The following is an 18,751-nucleotide window of genomic DNA, read 5'->3' as shown; positions in this document are numbered from 1 at the left end:
GCCCAGAGGAGATGGCTCAGATACAGGTACAGGGAGCATTCCAAAATCGGTTGTGATAGGGCAAGGTGTTTGCCTTCAGAGCCAGTTTTGGAGGTTTGATGCTACAGTAAAATTACAGGGTAAAGGGTGGAGGTGGGGGTGGTTGGAAACTGGCTTACAGACTCCTATGGCCAGACCCTGTCAGAACTCAGAGGAGAGTCCAGGCACGGTGGCTCACACCTGTAATCCTAGCACTGTGAGGGCAAGGTGAGTGGATTGCCTAAGTTCATGAGTTCCACACCAGCCTGAGCCAGAGCAAGACCTTGTCTCTTAAAAAGAAAAAAACATAGCCGGGCATTGTGGCAGGCGCCTGTAGTCCCAGCTACTCAGGATGCTGAGGCAAGAGGATCGCTTAAACCCAAGAGTTTGAGGTTGCTGTGAGCTGTGATGCCCTGGCACATTACCAAGGGTGATGCAGTGAGACTATCTCAAAAAAAAAAAAAAACAACTCAGAGGAGGGCACCACTGCACAGCAGGGGCGGCCTGTGGAGCTCTCATCCCCTAGAGGAGGCACATGGGGTTTGTGCTAGCACAGGACTTGGGTCTGTGGCTAGTGGGCCTCTGGGCCTCTGAGCCCTGACAGGGGGAGACGGAGAGAGGGTCCATCCAGAGCAGCTCCCCAGGTAGCCCAGGTGGGTGGGGCCCAGCTTCTTCATTGGGCCTGACCTTCCTGCGGGAGCACTGGGGCCACACTCTGGACTGCCCCTTGGGCATCCAGGTCCTCAGGGTGGCTCCTGCTCTCCCGTAGGATGTGTTTGAGATGAGGTTTGCCAAGATGCCGGATGAACCGGTGGAGGCACCTGCACTGCCAGCCCCCGCGGCCCCCGCGGTGAGCAAGGGCACGGAGAGCAGCCGCAGCAGCGAGGAGAGCTCATCGGAGTCAGGCAGCTCAGACTCGGAGGAGGAGCGGGCCACCAGGCTGGCGGAGCTGCAGGAGCAGGTGGGGCTGGCCATGGGCTAGGACATCTGGTGGGGCAGCCCAAGATCTGCCCCTTCCCTGGTCTTCCTCACATAACCAGAGTGCCTGCCCCAGGTCTGGGCAGCATGAGCCTGACTGACCACAGGCATGTATGGGTGGCTGCGTGGACATGGGCCTGGGGTGGGATTGGGGCTCAGGCCACTTGTGCCTTGTGCTGCTCTGAAAAAGTCTGGAAGGCACTTGCAGTGTCCATGGCTCTGCTGTCCGAGCTGTCACCCATAGTGGCACCTGGTGCAGATGTTGGTGCTGCGGCAGCCGCCCGTCCGTCCCCACCTCTGACCAGGCTGTCCTCTTCTCTGTTGGCTTTCTGCATTTGCAACTGGGGACTCATGATCTCCTCTTTGAGTTGATGTGAGGATGAAGTGAGAGAAATGTAAACTGTTGTCCCTGAGCATCTGAGAGCCAGCCAAGGCCACAGTTTCTGGGACCTCAGATAGGGAGATGACAGGGCAGAGTGGCTAAGCTGGGGAAGTGGCTCTGGGGCACATGGGGCCACGAGCATGCGAGGACTCTGCAGTCACAAGCATTGGGTTGGACGTTGCTTTTGAGATGGTGGGGACACTGCAGGGAAGGTAGTTCTTCCACCTGGAGGCTGGGGGACAGCCTCTCCTCTCCTGTATGTGGCCACTCCTGTCCTGCCCAGGCAGCTGGAGCAAAATGCGGGCACACCCTTGGCATGCTGCCAGGCAGGGCCCATTGGATTGTCTTCTGCTGGGCCCAGCTCACTGTGCTCCCACAGACCTGCTGTGTGATAGCAAATGGCTGCCCCGGTATCGCCAGGGCTGAGCTCCCTGTGTTTGAGCCCTTGGAGAGTCTTCCTCCTTTGGAAAATAATAATAATGATAATAATAATAGAAATGTTGGCTGCCATTATTGAGCTCCAGTTGTGCCACCTCCCCTGTACTGAGCCATGCTCCTCATCCCTCTGGTAGGGGAGGCAGCCGTGGCAGAGAAGCTTCTCTACTCACAGGCAGTTGTGCAGGAGCAGGGGGCCGGGTGGGGCTTCGGAGGGGTCGTCCCAGGCCTGTCTGGCTCCCCAGAGCAGAGGGGCCTGGGGGGCTCTGGGCTCACCCACACAGCTGAGGCAGTTCTGAGGGCGCCTGAGTTCCCCATCCCAGGGCCCTTGGGGTGCGGGGCTGTGCCTTGTGACCACTCAGCTGCCTTCTTTCTTCCAGCTGAAGGCCGTGCATGAGCAGCTGGCCGCTCTGTCTCAGGCCCCAGTGAACAAACCAAAGAAGAAGAAAGAGAAAAAGAAGAAGGACAAAGAAAAGGAGAAGGAGAAACACAAGGCCAAGTCCGAGGAGGAGAAGAAGGCCAAGGCAGCCCTACCCGCCAAGCAGGCCCAGCAGAAGAAGGCTCCCGCCAAGAAGGCCAGCAGCACGACCACGGCCGGCAGGTGGGCCAGCGCGTGCCCGCAGAGGTGCTAGCACAGCAGGAGTGCCGGGTGGGGGCTTAGCCCCAGGGGGACGGGTGGAGCTGTGGGGAGCAGTGGAGGGGACACTCAGCTGTCTGCGTCTGCGAGGATGGACCCTGGCTCTGGGCATCAAAGCACTTGGCACCTGGTATGTAGACCTTGGAGCTTTTGAGAGGTTCTCTTGATCTGAGCCAAGGATCTCTGTTGGGAGGTGCTTCATTCTGGGCTCACCCAGGAGGCAAGGTTCGGGGCAATGAAATGGAGCCTCGATGCAGATCCAGCCTTCTGATGTAGCCCCTGCTGTGGCCGGGCACAGACCTGGGACAGGCCTGGCATGGACAGGCAGAATATGGCCAGTGGGAGAGGAGCTGGGGACTGGTGTCCTCTCCCTTCCTCAGGAGGAGGTGACAGCTACGTAGGTGCAAGCTTGGCAGCACAGGGTCCAGCAGGGGTTCCAAGAACAGGGCATGGCAAGCACAGTCCCGCAGAGCTTGGTGCCTCTGAAAGTTAGGACAAGGTTGGCACCTCTGCTGGAGAACCAGCATGGGGGGAGTTAGGAAGGGTTTGATCCCCGCCAGCGTGCAGCGCAGCTCGGTGGTGATGGGGGATGGCAGAGAGGACACGCCTCGGGGAAATTGCCATCATGCAGGCAGAAGTGCAGTGGTGGGAGGCAAGGTGGGCAGGCTTGGTCTTGCGAGTGGGAGCGGGGGAGGGCGCGGAGTCCTGGGGGGCCGGGCAGCTGGGCAGGCTACTAATGGGGACAGGGACGCAGCGGGGCAGAGCAGTCAGAGGATGCTTCCTTCCCTTTTCTCTCCTTCCTTCTTCTTCTCTTTGCAGAGGGATACACAAATCAGTGTTCCTTGTACAGGTTGAGTAACCCTTGTTCAAAACTCTTGGGACTAGAAGTATTCCAGATTTTGGAGGAGTATTTATATGGCCCTGACTATTGAGCATCCCAAATTTGAAAATCTAAAATCCAGGGCGCTCCAAGGAGTGGCTTCCTTTAAGCATCTCATTAACACTTAGAAAGTCTCAGATTTTGGAGCATTTTAGGTTTCTGGATGTTTGCATCTGGGATGTTCTCTGTCTTGGTTTTGGTGTCAGTATAATGCCGACCTCAGTAAGGAACTGGACGTGATGGAATATCCTAGACTGATTAGGGCCAATAAAAAGGCTGGGAAGTGTTTCTCTCTGCTGTCTTCTGGGGGAGATTTACAGGATTGATATTAACTCTTACATGTTTGGTAAAATTCACCAGCAAAACCATTTGGGCCTGGAATTTTGATTGTTGTAAGGTTTTTAACCACTAATTCAATTAATTTAATAGATACAGGACTGCTAAGGTTGTCAGTTTCTTGTTGAGTGAGTTTTGGTGGTTGATGCCTTTGAAGGGATTTCTCCATTTCCACCCAAAGTGTGGAATTTATGGACTTGGTTTGTCTGTAGAACCTAAGGTGACGTCTTTTCTTTCATTCCTTATATCAGTAGTTTGTGCCCTTTTTCTTGGTGAAGCTGGATAGAGATTTATCAGTTTTATCAGTCTGTTCAAGAATCATTTGATTTGATTTCATGGATTTTTCTTTCTTTTTTTCCTTCTTTTTGGGAGACATTTTTTCTGTCACCCCTTGGTAGACAGCCATGACATCAGCCTAGCTCACAGCAACCTCAAACTCCTGGACTGAAGCGATCTTCCTGCCTCAGCCTCCTGAGTAGCTGGACTACATACAGGTGCCTGCCACAAAGCCCAGTAATTTTTCTGTTTTTAGTAGAGGTGGAGGTCTCAGTCTTGTTCAGGCTGCTCTCGAACTCCTGAGCGCAAGTGATCCTCCTAGCTCAGCCTCCCAGAGTGCTAGGCTTACAGGCCTCAGCTGCCACATCCGGCCTCTATTTTAGTTTCTTTCTTTTTTTTTTTTTTTTTAGAGACAGTCTCATTTTGTCCGCCTCAGTAGAGTGCTGTGGCATCATAGCTCACAGCTCACAGCAACCTCCAGCTCTTGGGCTTAGGTGACTCTCTTTGCCTCAGCCTTCCGAGTAGCTGGGACTACAGGTGCCCGCCACAACGCCCGGCTATTTTTTATTGCAGCTTGGCCAGGGCCGGGTTTGAACCCGCCACTCTCAGTATATGGGGCTGGCGCCCTACTGACTGAGCCACAAGCACCGCCCTCTTTTTTAGTTTCTTAAGGTAGAGTCTTAGACTTTAGACCTTTGCTTTTCTTTTTTTTTCTTTTTCTTTCTTTTTTTTTTTTTTTGAGACAGAATCTCACTGTGTCATCCTGGGTAGAGTGCTACAGCGTCACAGCTCACAGCAACCTCAAACTCTTGGGCTTAAGCGATTCTCTTACCTCAGCCTCCTAAGTAGCTAGGACAACAGGTGCCCGCCACAATACCCGGCTATTTTTTGTTGCAGTTGTCGTTGTTCAGCTGGCCTGGGCCGGGCTCAAACCTGCCAGCCTCAGTGTATGTGGCTGGTGCCGTAACCGCTGTGCCAGGAGTGCCAAGCCTCTTTCTTTTTTTTTTGAGACAGAGTCTCTGTCTGTTACCCTGGGTAGAGTGCTGTGGTGTCCTGGCTCACTGCAACCACAAACACTTGGGCTTAAGCAATTCTCTTATCTCAGCCTTCCGAGTAGCCGGTACTATAGGCGCCTGCCATAGAACCCAGCTAGTTTTTTTATTTTAGTAGAGGTGAGGTCTTTCTTTGCTCAGGCTGGTCTCAAACTCCTGAGTTCAGGCAGTCCCAGAGTATTAGGATGAAAGGCATGAGCCACCGAGCCTGTCCAAAGGACATTTTCTAACATAAAAATTTAATGCTATAAATATCCATCTGAACAGTGCTTTTAGCTGCAAGCCACAAATTTTAATATGTTGTGATTTTATTTTCATTTAGTTCGAAATATTTTCTTATTTTTCTTCAGACTTTCTCTTTGACCAATGAGTTACTTAGAATTATAGTGTTTAATTTCTAAGAACTCGGGGATTTTTCCAGATGATTTGATTATTGATTTCTAGTTTAATTCCACTAAGGTCAGAGAACATAGTATTTTTAGATTTGTGAAGGGTTCTTGCATGGCCTAGGACATGGTCTAACTTAGTGCATATGTCCTGCAGTGGCATATTGTGCAAATGTCAGTTAAGGTAAAAAGAGCCCAAATGCACCACCTGTTTGGCTGGTGTCCAGGCCTCCTCCGCCTCGGCTGATGTGCTCGCTCGGTTAGTTGCTGGGAGCACGTTGTTGGACTCTCCAGCCCTGGGGAGTCTCCCCCTCGGCTGATGTGCTCGCTCGGTTAGTTGCTGGGAGCGCGTTGTTGGACTCTCCAGCCCTGGGGAGTCTCCCCCTCGGCTGATGTGCTCGCTCGGTTAGTTGCTGGGAGCGCGTTGTTGGACTCTCCAGCCCTGGGGAGTCTCCCCCTCGGCTGATGTGCTCGCTCTGTTAGTTGCTGGGAGCGCGTTGTTGGACTCTCCAGCCCTGGGGAGTCTCCCCCTCGGCTGATGTGCTCGCTCGGTTAGTTGCTGGGAGCGCGTTGTTGGACTCTCCAGCCCTGGGGAGTCTCCTCCTCGGTTGATGTGCTCGCTCCGTTAGTTGCTAGGAGCGTGTTGTTGGACTCTCCAGCCCTGTGGAGTCTCTGTAGTCCCTCAGGACTCTGATGTCTTCTTGGCCGATTCAGTTGACCCTGTTAATCGTCATGCAATGTCCCTTTTCCTCCTGATAATATTCCCTTGTTATGAGCTCCACTTTGTCTAAAATTAATAAACACTCACAGCTCTCTTTTGATTAGTGTTTGCATGGGATTTTTTCCCCATTTCCCCCATTTTAACTTCCCTATAACATTGCCTGTAAAGTGGGGTTTCTGTGTACAGCATGTAAGTTAGAATTTGTTTTTCATTCAACCTGACCATCCCTTTGTATTAGTTGGTGTGTTCAGACCATTTACATTTAATGTAATTATCCATGGAATTGGATTTTCATTGTTTCCTGTCTGTCCTCTCTGCCCTCCTTCCTGCTTTCTTTTGGATTCCTTGAACACGGGGATCAGTGCTGGGCCTGTCTGGTTTGAGATGCCTATGGGGTGTTGAGAGGAACTGACCTGTGACCTCTGCAGTTGTTTCCTGGCCAACCCAGGCTGGGAACAGCTTTTCTGACCTGTGAGGCAGGGTTGTCCCTGGCAGATATACTTAAAATCTTCAGACAGTCTGTTGGAATTTTCTGCCTTGGGGCCCCACTTTGGGTTTGCCCCAGGAAGAAGGGCGCTCTGCAGCGCAGTGGGGTCCCAGGCCAGGCAGACAGGGGCTTGCTGCCACATCGCTCTCATCTTCTGCCTCAGACAGCTGAAGAAAGGCGGCAAGCAGGTGTCTGCCTCCTACGACTCGGAGGAAGAGGAGGAGGGACTGCCCATGAGCTACGATGAGAAGCGGCAGCTCAGCCTGGACATCAACCGGCTGCCCGGGGAGAAGCTGGGCCGCGTGGTGCACATCATCCAGTCTCGGGAGCCCTCACTCAGGGACTCCAACCCCGATGAGATCGAGATTGACTTTGAGACTCTGAAACCCACCACCTTGCGGGAACTAGAGAGATATGTTAAGTCTTGTTTACAGAAAAAGCAAAGGAAACCATTCTGTAAGTCACCTAGGTGGAGTGCATTGCTCGAAGCCCCCCGCTCACTCCCAGCCCCCGAGGAATGAGCGCAGGGCCTCTTCTTCCCACCTCTAGGAATGTCTGTCCGCTGGACTAGGGCTGGGGTCTGGGACTAAGCCCCACCCACCAGAGCCCTCTTCCCCTGCTCTCAGGGAGGGGTGGCACTTGTGTGCATCAGCCTTACCTTGTCCTGGGATTGGCCCCATCATGCCAGGTTTGGGTAGGGTCCCCACCACACCCCTCCCTGAGGCTTTGTCTCTGTCTTAGCTGCGATTACCTCTCCAGTGGTTCCTTGCCAGGGCAGACTAGCTTCCCTTGTGCTAAGGACTGTTCCCCTTTGGGATTATGTGCTCAGAGGCCTCACAGGACAGACTCTGGCACTGGCCTGGGCTCCCTCTTCCCTGGATGGGAACAAGTCATTAGAGTTTGGGTGGGGGCAGACCTGCGGCAGCCCTCGTGGTGAACCCAGCAGACCACCCAGGACCTTGTGAGGGTCACTTGAACCTGTGTGTGGCCACATGGGTGGGCTCAGCACTGCTCACTCTGAAAGGGGGAGCCGCTTTTACAAGGATGGAATGTCCATGTGACCTGCATGGTTATGGCACTCGTCCTGTGGTAAGTCATGAGCTTGGAGGGAGCAACTCAGACGTGTCCAGCAGTGGACACCAGGCTCCAGAAGCAGCAGCCCCACCAAGGGAGGACTGAGGGGGAGGCTCTGCCCTTCACATGGGGAGTGCTGGCCATGCCATGTCCCTGCATACCTGTCCCTGAGAGGGAATGGCCTGTCCCACCTCCAGTGCAGGCTCTGCCACGGTAAGAATGCAGTAGAGGGCAGTTCCTAGCTCATCCGATTGTTTCCACAGCTCAAGGAGCTTGGGCAGCAGCCCTGTGATTGTCTGTTCATAGACCTTGGAAGGGTGAGCGGGTGGCATATCCTGGTGTGCGGGGCCGGGGCCACCTAGACGCAGCTCCGTCTCTGGAGTGGCTGAGAGACTGAGGCAGTGGTCCAAGAGACACAGGGAGGTTGCCTGCTCAGCCAGCCGCTGCCTCTGCAGCCTGAGCACTCTCTGTCCCCACAGCAGCAAGTGGCAAGAAGCAGGCGGCTAAGTCCAAGGAGGAGCTTGCGCAGGAAAAGAAGAAGGAGCTGGAGAAGCGTTTGCAGGATGTCAGCGGGCAGCTGAGCAGCAGCAAGAAGCCTGCAAGAAAAGGTGGGTTCCTCCAGCCGCTCCTGGTGTCCGACACCAGACGGGCCCTGTGTGTCTGCGCAGGCCTGCGTGTGCAAGCTCTGTGTTCTTAGCTAAGGCTTTTGACCTCCTGAAACCTCCATCTCCTTGTTTGTCAAGAGGGGGCCACTCCCTGACCTTGCCAAGATGTCACACAAATGTGAGATGTGAACGCACCACATTCCAGAATACCATGAACAGATGATCCCCCCAAGCTCAGGCTCCCACCCTGGCTGCTTCCTGTGCGCAGCCCATGTGCATGGAGCTTTCTGGCCATCCCTGCCAACACGAGGAGCTCTAGGGCCTGTGTTTGCACAGAGGCCTGGCAGGTCCTGGGTCCCTGGGCACCTTGGGAGTACTGAGACACATCCTGGGCGACAGTAGGGTCTGGGTGGTAGTCAAAGAGGCTCGCAGGCTTGGTGGTCAGTGGGAGCCCCTTTTGGACTAGAGCCGAGGCTGTGACCCCAGGGTCAAGACAGGGCCTGTGACTCTGCCTGCTTCCTCAGAAGGTGAGCGGGGTCTCCCCTGGCACCCTCAGGTTGCCCTGGGCAGAGCTAAGTGCTCCAGAAACGCCAGTGCCCGAGTCTTACCTTACGCTTGTGGCTACATGACAGATGAACAGGCGACCTTTCCCCCATGTCTTATCTCTATACTAGTAAGACAGCGTTGGTTTTTTTTTTTTTCCATCTTAAGCATATTTAAGTAGCCTTGCTGACCTCACCAATTGATTTCAATGAACAATTAATTAAGACACTGGGTAGTGGGTGGTACCTGTGGCTCAAAGAGTAGGGCGCCGGTCCCATATGCCGGAGGTGGCGGGTTCAAACCCAGCCCCCGCCAAACACCACAAAAAAAAAAAAAAAAGACACTGGGTAGTTAAATTAAACTGGCCAGAGAGGCTGGGTGGTGGCACGCAGTGTGGTGGCGTAAGGCCTGCGTGGGCTCTGCCTGCCTCCGCGAGCACGCAGGTGGGCACTGAGCGCCTCCCCAACCCCGTGTCTCCACAGAGAAGCCCGGCTCAGCGGCCTCAGGAGGGCCGTCCAGGCTGAGCAGCAGCAGCTCCTCCGAGTCGGGCAGCAGCAGCTCCAGCGGCTCCAGCTCTGACAGCAGCGACTCGGAGTAGACTCTGGACTCACACAGCAGCGGCTGCCGCACACACTGACGTCTGCAGTGTCCCCTTCTCTGGTTAATATACTACTTTTGTTCCATAGTGTGCAGGTTTTCTTTTTCATTCAGTGTTATGATTATATTCCAGTTCCGCTTCCGTAGGTCAAAGACCTACCTTGTGTGTGCATTAGACTTGCGGGAAAGTGTGAGCTCTGTCAGAACTGCTTCCGGCCGCTTGGAGATGACAACTTCGAATGCTAACCCGATGACCACAGAAAACCGTGAGATGGTCTGAAGGACCTTGCAGGGTCCCTTTGTGTGTGCCCTGCCTGGTCTGTAGCTCCAGAAGGAATGCTCTCAAAGGGACTTTCTCTGAAATGGGCACTGTGTTGGAAAGCTGTTACTTTGCAGACAGGTTTGTCTCTGTCACCTGGGCCCCAAGCTCTGGCCCTCGTGCCTGTGTGGCTGCCTCTTCCTGCAGGGGCTGAGGACATCATGCCTGATGGGAAGGAGTGTCACAGCCCCAGCCCAGAGCGGAGAGCTCGTGGGGTGGGAACAGGTGGGGGCCACCGTGCAGGCAGGGATGATGCATTCTCTGAGCACGGTGACATCAGGTGCTCCTGGGAAGGGACATGGCAGCCACGTGCGCAGCGTGCAGGTTTCCGTACACTGAAGCTTTTACCTCAACTTTAAAAAAAGAAGAAAAGATTAAAAAAAAAAAAAAAAAAAAGGAGACTTTTTTGTAAGGTTCAGTAATTTTCTACGAGAGCCCAGCCCAGTGTGTGTCCCTGACCTGTTAGCGCTGCTCTGCTGCTGCACACTCTGGAACCATTTCCTCAATTTTATGTATATATAAATACTTTATTTATTAACATCATTGGTCATTTTTTAAAAAATGAAAAAGAAAAACAAAATTGCAGAAGAAATGCATAAAAAAAAAAAAAGGCAGAGACGCATCCTTCTCGCGGTTGGAAGGAGAGGGGCTGTGTGAGGACGGCCCCTTGCCCCAGGTGCTCGCTGTGCTCCGTCTGTGCACGCGATCCTCCCTGTGTTGGTTGGGTTTTTGTTTTTTCTCTTTTTGTGTTGTATGAGATGTGGAAACTCACAGGTAGAGACGACTTTCAGCTACAGCACACTGTTTTGTTTGTTTTCTTCTTTTGTATTCACCTCTGGTCTCTTTAGGACTGTTTTAAAGGAAATCAAGTTAGGGAACCCCAGTTATATAATATAAACTTTGTAATCTGAGAGAAAAAAATGTATAGTAAACTTAAGTCTTGATTTTTAACTTTCTATTGTAAAAAATAATAATAATATACAGAGTTTAACAGAAGGTTATGTTTTGGTTTTGTGTTTCCAGAGGCTGCCATATGTATGGCCTTTGTGTGCAGGGATGCCCCACACTGCCCAGCCAGGCTCAGAGCATGTGGCTTTGGCCAGGAAGGCAGGGGTTGGCCTCCAGGGCCTGCAGGTGGGGCGCCCCCTCCCAGCCTCCAGGGTGGAGTCTTCTCTGGCCCCAGGAGAGCACCGTCCCTGGAGACTGCACGGTGCTCCATGCTCTGGCGTTTTCGGCATTTTCACAGTTAGCCCAGAAATGAGGAAGCAGCTGTCTTCCCAACCTCCACGTAAGGGGGTCCTTGAGGTGGGTGTGGGTGGCTGTGGGGTGGTGTGTCCTTTTGTCAGGGGCCAGTGCTTTTTGCCAGCACTTCTGGATAGAGATAGGGACTAGTCATCAGTAATCTGATAGATGGTAAGTTTTAAAAATAAAATTGATTCAGACTGCACCAGCCCTTACAGAGACGGATGTACCTTCAATGGATAGAGGAACTCTTGAGGAGGGAATGGGGAGTAGATATAATTTTTCTAATTGCCGGTGATTCTGACACTTGGTGAGTTTTCAGCCAGTTTGTTAAACTTTAAGTTTTGTTTGTAATAAAAATATAAATGGATTTTAAAGTTCCCATTTTTTAGAGTTACCCTTGTTTTTCAAAGGTATTTTCTAAACAGATCTTTAGTGGAATATTTAAACTATGAATTTAAGGAATTAACACATGACAACTGATGGGTCTTCACGCAGAATCTGAAGGGTGATGTACAGGCCCTGGCATGGGGGCTGCTATAGGGCGCTCTTCCAGTGCAGGGTAGTGAGGTGGTGCCTGTGTCAGCACAGCGGGAGCACCGTGGGCGTGTTCCTGCCTGCTGGTTCCTACAGTGGTGGAGTCTTACCCACCCTTCTTATTCACAGGTCTGACAGCCCCCCAAGGTCACAGAGCAGCTGTAGTTTATTGGTGCTGTAACTTTCTTAAGGCTTTCTGTCCAGACTCCAATGCTGATGTCTCTCGGAGGCATGGAGGACCAGTGGCTTGCTCAGCACCCTCACTGCCAGGGTGATTGTCCCTGCTGGGCCTCTGTTGGGAAGACCGCAGCTACTCACATAGTTGTCCCAGGGCTGAGAGCTGCAGGGCGGCTTCCAACGTGCTTTTCTCAAGGGGAAAAGAGAACGGAGAGCCGTGTAGGGTGGTGGTGGGAAGTGGAGAGGGGGGTGCTCCAAATGAGCCCAGGCCATGAGGTGTCGACTGGACTGCTGGACTCCTGGACCCCAGCGACCCTGCCTCACCTCTGCTGGCCAGGTCATCCTGCCTGCAGACTGTAGGACACCATTTCTTTTGTGTTTGTTTTTGTTCTTTCGCAGTATTTACGCCTTTTACAGTCATGGGGAAGAACACCACCCACGTAAAAGGTTTGTCACCTCTAGTTTAGCGCTGTTGCCTAATGCTGGCCTAACACTTCCAGGACGTTTTTCTTTTTTATATTTAAAATGTTACTTTTCTGTATGATGTGCATGCAAGTTTACCGTAACTTTTCTTAATCTTTTTAGTGCCGTTTCTAGTATATTACTGTAAATGTCAGTTACTGAAAATGAGTCCAATGTAAGTAGTTTTAGCTTGTTTATTGCAATGCTGGCCTCAACACAACAGAATAAAAATGGTAGAAAGTACTCCTTGATGTTTCTGGTAATCACAGACCTGGAGCATTTGTTTTGTTTTCATAATAAAAACCAAAAAAAAAAAAAGAAAAAAGCAAAGAAAAGAAAGGCTGTCTGTATAATTCTCCTGTGCTTTCTGTGGTGGCCCCACGCTCACGTCTGGGCGGGGAGATGCCAGAAGCGCCGTCTGGAAACTCTCCCTGGTCACCAGGGTGGTGACCCCTCTCTCTCTACCTTCTTTAACTCAGCAGGAAAATCAGAACATCCAACAGAAAACCAAAAGTAGCTCGTGCTCAGCCCGGGCAGAGGAGCCAGGGTTGAGGGAGCATCAATGTTCATATGTCACAAGGAAGGAAGTGCCAGCCCCCTGTCGTGAGAGCACAGCACCTGTGTTCATCCCATCTGCCTGGTCCTCACGCCCTCCCTCTCTGCACCTCAGCTTCCTCTATGACATGGGCATCAAACGCCCAAGTTCAGTCAGCCCACAGGGACAATCCAACAAATGCACTTCCATGCTCAGGTTTATATAGAAATTGGCATGCAGTCCAGGCTCAATGACCAGTGAAGACAATTCTAACTTCAGAACAACCTCGGCTAGACTGAGCCTTCTCAACCAGAGCAGCGTCCTTGAGGACAGAGGCAGGGCCTGTCCGCCTCAGGCAGATGGTGTGTCCCTGTAGCCTAAGCGGCTTAGCGCCAGCTGTCCTTCACATGACGCAGTACCTGCTTATCCCACACGTGCCCCGACTCTTGCAGAGATTGGCCCATGTGTGCTTATCCTCCCAGCACTGCATGTGACTTCAGACTCCACCTCCCGGGGCCTGCCCCACCGTGGCCCATCCTCAGCTTAGTCCAAGGTGCAGGGAGTCCGCAGCACACGGACGTTCCAGATGAGTCTGTGAAGTCTGCTTTTTCACCAAGCAGAACTTAAACTGAAGCACTGACAGATGCCAGGAGTCTGTCCTTCTGCTGGGTCCCGTGCTGCAGAAGTCTTATTCTCCCAGGCAGGGCAGGGACTCAAGAAGTGTCACTGGGCCTACTGGTGTGGCACAGAGAGTGAGAGTCTACCAAAGACCTCGGAGGTTGCAGGGGCTGCTGCTGCCAAGACTTCTGGCTGGAAATGCAGTTTGGGCCTAGCAATGCCATTTCCAGGAAGTTTGCTACAAAGAGGCTACGAGGTTCAGGACATGCCATCTGTGGGCTCACAGGAGAGCTGCCTGCTAGTCAGATGATAAAGGTGTAGGAAGAATGCTCATCTTACAGTTGAGTAAGAAAGAAAATGGCAGAATGAGATGCAGGGTTCAGGACTGCACAAGCACACTGGCAGGCCAGAGGACATATGCCAAGCTGCTGACAGCAGTTGTCCTTAGGGCAATTTTGCTGAGTTTTGTGCATTTCTGTATTGAGGTTTGTTTTTTTTTGCAGTTTTTGTCCAGGGCTGGGTTTCAACCCACCACCTCCAGCATATGGGACCAGCGCCCTACTCCTTTGAGCTACAGGCGCCGCCCCCTCTGTATTGGGGTTTTTAGCAGTCTTTAGATACTGCTGTTAAAAGAACATGGGAAGCCAAGTAAGATAAGGAACAAAAATTAAGAGAAAGGAGGGGAAGGAGAGTCCTAAAGGATGTTTATTTAGAAAAGAAAAATCAGCTTTGACAAAAGACCCTTCCACATTTGTACAACCAGGAAGGCTGTAATTACGGCAGAGAGCAAATCTTTTCAGAATGGCTCATGGACACCACACACACAGGTGGCCACTGGCTGCACGTGGGCAACAGTGACATACACATGTCAAACAGTCAGTGGTGTGAGCTGTGGCCTCAGAATAGAAGCTGAAATTCAACGTCCCATGGAGAACTGCCATTTAAGCCATGTTCTTCCCTTTGAAATCTTTGCAGGCAGCCCCTCAAACTTGGTGTTTCCTTGCTGTGATCTGGATGCACTTGCTGGTGCACCCACAGTGTCTTGGGGCTGCCTGTGTGTCACAGAGAATGACTGTCCTGGTAACTCAAAACGCAAGTGCAACCCAGCTCCCTGGGCTGCTGCTGCTGCTTACTATCTGCATTAACTGGAGCGTGGTCAGCCTCCATCCCGGCCGAGCAAACGGAGCTGAGACAGATAGGTGATCCCTCACTTACGCTAGGCCTGAGCTGCTCTTGAGCAGGCAGAAGTTAATGCTAAACACAAACTGTGAGAACTTGAAAAGCAGGCTCATGATGGGAATGGAGGCTTGGAAGCTTAACAGAGAAACATCCCCTTGGCAGTGCCTGGGTGTAGGAGAACTAGAATGTTGCAATGACCGGCTGCAAGGGGCTGCAGAAGGAAATGTCCCATGTCCACACAACTTTGCTAAAGGGTCTGGGAGCCATTTCAGAGGTTTCCTGGGTCCTTTCTCCACAGCTGGACGGACCTTCAACTTCATTATTCAAAATCTTCCAGTAAGGACTAGAAATCAATGCCAGAACTGGCACTTGGGTTCAGGTTTCCACGTGGAATTACATAAGTGTGCAGAACTTGGACTGGCCTGTGTCCCGGGAGACCTCCAGCTTGTTTTTGTCTCGGACTAAGATGGCCTCATTCCCATACTGTGAGTACCACATGCTTCGGCTCCTGCTCAGGTATGTCCCGGGCGGCACCGATTCCAATTTCTGCTGCTGCTGTTGCCAGATGAGCAAAGACGTGTCCCTATACCGGAGGCGGGCATAGCCTTCAGACAAGGCCTTCTCTGCCAGGGGGACGCGGCCACTCATGCCCCTGCCCTCCCGCAGCTGCTGCACACCCTACTCAGGCGGCTCTCCCCTGTGGACAGCTGCCAACGGCTTGCACTAAGTTAACTGGTCAAATTCTCTCACAGCGTTTAAGCTTGAGGGGGCCCTATTTAGCTTCATGGTAGAAATTTGGAGTTCAGACCATTTGCAGGGAACATCCTCAGGAGGGCTGTGTTGCAGGGAAACCTGAGGTGTGCCTCTGAGCATGCTGGAGACTGACAGGTCAGCGTGGGACCTGGCCACAGCACTCCCAGTCACAGCTGGAAGTGGACAGGGACTGGGCACAACACCTTGGGAGGGCGATGCTGACACTAGGCCCAGGCACCTGGGCTTGAGGAGAGGTATCCAGTGCCCTGAAGGGAAGGAGAACATCCACCTGCACAGGCCCTGCAGCTGAAATCAGGCTCCCGGCACTGCTGTCCACGCCGGCAGCTGTAAGTGGAGACACGTCGGTGACCTGGACCCGGCGTTTATTAGCGCTTCTTTCTGGCTAGTCGTCACTTCCTCCCAAAGGTGATGCTACAAAGAAATGAACATGTCGTGAGATGGGGGAAGGCGCTGGTATCGCAGGGCTGGGTCGGGGACGGCGCAGAAGTCGGTCACTCTGGGCGACCCCAGCCTGGATTTAGGGAAGGGACTTCCCCAGGGAACCGAGTCCCAGGCACCCGGGGGACCGTGGGCGGGGGTGGGCGGTACTCACCCGCCGCCGGCTTCACTCGCCGCATCCCAGACGCCCCTGGACCAAGGTGGAGGACGCCGGCTGAGACCGGCGGGGAAGCAGCCTCAGCCTCTCCCCGGACGCCCGTCCGGACCTGCGACCTCGTATTTTCCATCTCTGCCAGGCCCGCGCCGGACCGGGTCCAGCTCGCTGCACTCGGGGGCCCCGGGCCCCATCGCGTGTCCCCGCTGCAGGCCGCGCGCCCTGGATCCCCGCATCGCCCAGTTCGCCGCGCGCCCCCGGGTCACCCGCGCCGCGGAGCTCCGAGACCCGCGGGCGACAGGGCGGGGCCGCGTCTCCCAGGCAACTCCGCAGGCCTGGCGAGCCGAGCGCCGAAGCCGGGCAGGCGGGCGCGAGAAGCCCGAGCCATCGATCTCTGCGGGGCGGGGCGGGGCTGGAACGGTCCCGAGAGGAAGAGGAGGAAGAGCCGGAGAAGGAGCTGGAGGCGTGGGGGACTCGCGTACCGTCTCCAAAACGGAGTTCCTTTTCTTTTTTTTTTTTTTTTTTTTTTTGCAGTTTTTGGCCGAGGCTGGGTTCGAACCCGCCACCTCCGGCATATCGGGGGGGCCGGCGCCCTACTCCGTTGAGCCACAGGCGCCGCCCCAAATAGAGTTCTTAATCTTGCGTTTCACCCGGGGGAGCCCGGCCTGGTCTGTGTCCTTCTACAGCGCCCCCTCCTGGGTCATACTCCAGCAGCACTCTCACTGGGTATCTGTTCTTTTCCTTCTTAAAGTTTTATTTTGATGATTTTCTTCAGAGCCAATCAAGAAAACTGATGAGATGCAATCCAGGAACACTAAACCCACAACTGTAGAATGCACGTTCTTCACAAGTACACAGGACATTTACGAAAATTCACCATATACTGCACCGTACATCAGTTTCAACAAATTTCAAAGCATTTAAATCTTACATAAATAGGACTACAAGAAAATTAGTCTATTAAAGAGGTAATAAAAAGATAACTATAAGAAAACACACACACTTGATCATTAAAAAAACGTATGTAGGGCAGCGCCTGTGGCTCAGGGAGTAGGGCGCCGGTCCCATATGCCAGAGGTGGCGGGTTCAAACCCAGCCCCGGCCAAAAAACCACAAAAACGAAACAAAACAAAAAAAACCGTATGTATGGGGCGGCGCCTGTGGCTCAGTCGGTAAGGCGCCGGCCCCATATACCCAGGGTGGCGGGTCTTAAGCCCAGGAATTGGAGGTTGCTGTGAGCTGTGTGATGCCACGACACTCTACCGAGGGTCATAAAGTGAGACTCTGTCTCTACAAAAAAAAAGTATGTATTTCTAAATTCCTCAAGGGTCAAAGAGGAACTCACAATAAAAATTCTTAGGGCGGCACCTGTGGTTCAGTGGGTAGGGCACCTGCCCCACATATCGAGGGTGGCGGGTTCTAACCCGGCCCTGGCCAAACTGCAACTAAAAAATAGCCAGGTGTTGTGGCTGTAGTCCCAGCTACTAGGGAGGCTGAGGCCAGAGAATCGCTTAAGCCCAGGAGTTTGAAGTTGCAGTGAGCTGTGATGTCACAGCACTCTACAGAGGGTGACAAAGTGAAACTCTGTCTCTAAAAAAAAAAAAAAAAAAAAACTTAAATACTTTAACTGAATGATGGTAAAAATACAACATATCAAAACTTGTGTGATGTAATTAAAATCACACGTGGGGGGGGATTATATTATTTTGTGTGTGTGTGGTTTTTGGCTGGGGCTAGGTTTGAACCTGCCACCTCCACCACATGGGACCGGCGCCCTACTCCTTGAGTCACAGGTGCCGCCCAGGGATTTGTATTCTTTTTTTTTTTTTTTTTTGTAGAGACAGAGTTTCACTTTATGGCCCTCGGTAGAGTGCTGTGGCCTCACACAGCTCACAGAAACCTCCAACTCAAGCATTCAAACCTAGCCCCGGCAAAAAAAAAAAAAAAGAAAAGAACGATAGTTAAAAACTAAAGAGCTTGCCGGACTCGGTGGCTCTTACCTGTAATCCCAGCACTTTGGGAAGCCAAGGCAGGAGGCTTGCCTTGAGGCCAGGAGTTTGAGACCAGCCTGAGCAATACAGCAAGATCCCCCATCGCCCCCCAAATAAAAAAATAATAATAAAAATTAGCTGGGTGTAGTGGCTCATACCTGTAGTCCCGGCTACTCAGGAGGCTGACCAAGGGGGATCACTTGAGCCCAGGAGTTAGAGGTTGCAGTGAGCTGTGATCACACCACTGTGTGTACAGTCCCTGGGATACAGAGTAAGACTCTGTCAACAAAATAAAACAAACAAAACAAATGCCACCTTGGGATGGGAAATGATTAAGCAGGTCACAAATAGCCCCAACCTTAAAATTAAGAACACATATGGGAGGCGCCTGTGGCTCAAGGAGTAGGGCACCAGCCCCATATGCCGGAGGTGGCGGGTTTAAGCCCAGTCCCGGCCAAACACTGCAAAAAAAAAATAATAATAATAAAATTCTTATAAAAAAATTAAGAACACACTTACAAAAAAAGCCCCATTAATTCCCACAGGTGTTCGTATAAAGAATCCTGATATTGCCATGCGCGTGCACTGGAATTGAACAAGCGAGTGGGTGGCAGGTGGTGAGAGTCATGTTTCCTACTTTGAAGTGTATAAGTCATAGGTAAGAAAGGGCAGGAGGAATGATCCACATGGCCGTGGGCTGGAGCTGGGGGCATTAGCACAGGCTCATGTCTATCTTGATTTAGAGATGGTTACATATAGAGACGCTTATAGGATGTGTGTGTTCATGGGGCCATGGGTTGTCACACTTACACCGTATTTCCTTGCTCTTTCAACTGAGAGTGCCTAGAAGTGATTACACCCCAGTAGCAGCACACCGACTGATCAAAATTTTGTTTCTAACACTGTTCTCCGATAAAC

At 52.4% G+C, this 18,751-nt stretch overlaps 2 protein-coding genes across 3 annotated transcripts in view; one reads left to right on the top strand and one right to left on the bottom strand.

Annotated features, from left to right (window-relative positions):
* Positions 1–12,447, top strand: part of BRD3 (bromodomain containing 3) — a 36,027-nt gene extending 23,580 nt beyond the window's left edge. The window contains exons 8-12 of one of the 2 annotated variants that reach the window (XM_053558648.1): positions 788–979; positions 2,194–2,414; positions 6,752–7,044; positions 8,145–8,270; positions 9,293–12,447. In XM_053558648.1, the coding sequence (XP_053414623.1) occupies positions 788–979; positions 2,194–2,414; positions 6,752–7,044; positions 8,145–8,270; positions 9,293–9,408 (948 nt within the window). In that variant the 3' untranslated portion in view covers positions 9,409–12,447. Of the gene's footprint in view, positions 1–787; positions 980–2,193; positions 2,415–6,751; positions 7,045–8,141; positions 8,271–9,292 lie in introns of both variants that reach the window. The other variant, XM_053558646.1, reaches the window with a different exon arrangement.
* Positions 12,448–13,984: 1,537 nt separating this feature from the next.
* Positions 13,985–16,147, bottom strand: BRD3OS (BRD3 opposite strand). Its single transcript, XM_053558651.1, has 2 exons — positions 15,843–16,147; positions 13,985–15,661 (listed from the first exon to the last, which is right to left on the bottom strand). Exon 2 carries the CDS (start codon positions 15,122–15,124, stop codon positions 14,870–14,872), a length of 255 nt encoding a protein of 84 aa, XP_053414626.1. The 5' UTR covers positions 15,125–15,661; positions 15,843–16,147; the 3' UTR covers positions 13,985–14,869.
* Positions 16,148–18,751: the final 2,604 nt, after the last annotated feature.

The sequence above is a fragment of the Nycticebus coucang genome, chromosome 2 (assembly GCF_027406575.1).
Source record: "Nycticebus coucang isolate mNycCou1 chromosome 2, mNycCou1.pri, whole genome shotgun sequence".
In the NCBI taxonomy this organism is placed as follows: Eukaryota; Metazoa; Chordata; class Mammalia; order Primates; family Lorisidae; genus Nycticebus; species Nycticebus coucang.
Note: the sequence above shows the minus strand (reverse complement) of the source record. Positions and strands in the feature narration are given on the sequence as shown.

What these genes read in the sequence shown, in the direction of transcription:
- BRD3OS (XM_053558651.1), bottom strand. Translation starts at nt 15,124, where the DNA reads ATGAGTGGCCGCGTCCCCCTGGCAGAGAAGGCCTTGTCTGAAGGCTAT.